This window comes from Corticium candelabrum, chromosome 8 (assembly GCF_963422355.1).
Source record: "Corticium candelabrum chromosome 8, ooCorCand1.1, whole genome shotgun sequence".
NCBI lineage: Eukaryota > Metazoa > Porifera > Homoscleromorpha > Homosclerophorida > Plakinidae > Corticium > Corticium candelabrum.
Window position 1 is genome coordinate 7,348,966 of NC_085092.1, and position 2,500 is coordinate 7,351,465.

Sequence of the window (2,500 nt, forward strand, 5' to 3'; positions counted from 1 at the left end):
TACCGGGACGTGAGGTGGGTCGTCTCTGAACACAAAACAGACATCATGATCGCAAGTATTTACTGTCGGTATTATGGCAATGTGTGTGTGTGTGTGTGTGTGTGTGTGTGTGTGTGTGTGTGTGTGTGTGTGTGTGTGTGTGTGTGTGTGTGTGTGTGTGTGTGTCACTGTGTGTGTGGTGTGTGGTGTGGTGTGGTGTGGTGTGTGTGTGTGTGTGTGTGTGTGTGTGTGTGTGTGTGTGTGTGTGTGTGTGTGTGTGTGTAAACGGCAATCAAAGATTACTCAATAACAAAAATAGCAAAAAAGTATGAAGAAACTTTCAAAAATGTTAAACTGATTTTGGAGTTGCGTTATTTGCCGCCTAGTAGCGCGTGTTACGTCCAACCATTTCACTTCTAATTTGCTTTCTACACCCCTGCACAATACAAATTTACAGCATAAATGCTCTCACATCCGGGTGTTCACAATACAAATCTACAGCCTACTAAAATGCTCATTCACCCGAATCATCACAATACAATATTTACAACCACACATCCCAATATTTACCAAACTCAAAGTATGCGCCACATCCAGGCATTTACCCAACTCAAAAGATTCATGCACATCTGGGTATTCACCAAACTCAAAGTATGCATCACATCCGGGCATTTACCCAGCTCAAAATATTTGCCCACATCCAGGTATTTACCCAACTCAAAAGATTTGAACACATCCGGGTATTTACCTAACTCAAAAAATTCGCGGACATCCGAGTATTCACCCAACTTCAAAAATTCGCACATCCGGGCATTTACCTAACTCAAAGGATTGCGCACACCCGGGTATTTACACAACTCAAAAGCATGCGGAAAAGACAAATTCGTCAACTCGGACTTTCGTAGAGATCACACTTCGCGAGCACAACAGCATGCACACACACTGTCTACTCTCGTTACCCTGTCCACAAGATAAAATCGGGATTTGGCTCGATTTCTTTCATCCCCTCGACGGCCGCCTCAACCAGACTCCACGGCGCATCGCAGAGATAATTGCCGAACCGTCCGGCCGACGAATTCGACCTGTAGTCGGCTGTACGATGGCACATGCGCCGGTTATCGACGTTTCCTGGATCTCCGACCGTCGTGTAGTTGGGATCGTGATGAAAGTCGGTCACTTGCCAAAAGCGACGCGTATCGGAGGCGACGACGTAAAGAAAAAGAAAGAGGAAGCAGAAATTCGACACGAAACAGATTGACATGCCGATGATGTCAGGGGCTTCCCGCTTGCGTAGTATGACTTGCGCAATGGACATGTTGGCGAGCGAGGCGAGGCGAGGCGTATTGGCAGAATGTAGTCGATATATTATTAATGCGTAATTTCTTGATTTTGTACACGTACAACGCAGAGTTGGACACTTAAAAATTTTTTGCGATAGTTTTAAATCCATACCTAGTTTTTCATCTCCAATGTTGAGCTCAGCTGCAGGTACACTAGGTATACTAGCCTTGCATTAGGGTCATAGTGACGCAGGGGCGTAGCAAAGGGTCTGGCCGGTCAGGTAATAGCCGAAACAGTTTTGGAAAAACGGAGTAGGCGCCTAGTCTTACGCAGCCAGCCTCTCCCCCTTTTGACTTTCGTTTGGAAGTGGGGTAAGTAACTTCCGGCATATAGTCGATTAAATATATTATTTATTAATGTGCAGTATCGGTAGTATGTAACAGGCTTAGCTAAGCTACTGTACTACAGCTACTGGAATTGCCGTTACGCGCGAGTGTGGATGGCCTCGAACTGCAGTCTGCAGTCTTTGTCTGGCGCAGGACCAACTGCGCATGTTTTTAGCGCGCGTTCAAATCACGTTATATAACGCGCGCTAAACTGTACTCTTTAGCGTGCGTTAGATCCAACAATTTTTGATATGCTTGCGCCTATCATACAGCAAACTTTTGCCTAGAAAACAAGTAAACAGCAGGCAAAGAAAACAGACATCTGTACTTGCAACACTGCATGCAAATTGCTTGCATCAAAGCCCAGCCCGCGATGACACGCAGCATCCGTTTCTTCGATTTCAGTTTCACGAGTCCGACTCGTCGATCAGCAGCAACGGCGTGCAATCTTTCTCTTTCGTTTTCTTTTTCTTCACGTTGCGTGCACGACAGATGCAAGCGACCCTCGACCAAACGCTCGACCAGAACTTGCGCGCGGGTTTGGGCACGAGAACGTACGCTCCCTGCACGAAACTGTAGAGACATAAGAAGGCCATGTTGATCGTACAGACCGTCACTGTGCGGTACTTCTCGAATGTTTTAGAACAGGGTTGACGAGTGGCGGTTTGCAAGCAAAGAACGTATTCGACGTAGCTTAAATAGATTTCCTTTCTGAGGTTGGTGTAGACAGATATGGTGGTCATACCTACTCCGAAACAGAGAGGAATACAGATGGCAACCAAGAGGAAACGAGTCTGGAGAGAACGGTGACTGCTTAGTCTAGATTTGGTACCCAGATTGTAGTTGAAATTCTG

General features: G+C 46.2%; 2 protein-coding genes across 2 annotated transcripts in view; both read right to left on the bottom strand.

Annotated features, from left to right (window-relative positions):
- LOC134183708 (acid sphingomyelinase-like phosphodiesterase 3b) overlaps positions 1-1,254 on the bottom strand; it is a 2,737-nt gene extending 1,483 nt beyond the window's left edge. Inside the window, exons 1-2 of the mRNA XM_062651301.1 lie at positions 939-1,254; positions 1-25 (exon numbers count right to left, since the gene is read on the bottom strand). The exon at positions 1-25 is cut by the window's left edge and continues 1,483 nt beyond it. Of these exons, the coding sequence (XP_062507285.1) occupies positions 1-25; positions 939-1,240 (327 nt within the window). The 5' untranslated portion in view covers positions 1,241-1,254. The remainder of the gene's footprint in view (positions 26-938) is intronic.
- Positions 1,255-1,881: 627 nt separating this feature from the next.
- LOC134183004 (uncharacterized) overlaps positions 1,882-2,500 on the bottom strand; it is a 1,924-nt gene continuing 1,305 nt past the window's right edge. Inside the window, exon 3 of the mRNA XM_062650448.1 lies at positions 1,882-2,500. This exon is cut by the window's right edge and continues 3 nt beyond it. Coding sequence (XP_062506432.1) covers positions 2,054-2,500 — 447 coding nt within the window. The 3' untranslated portion in view covers positions 1,882-2,053.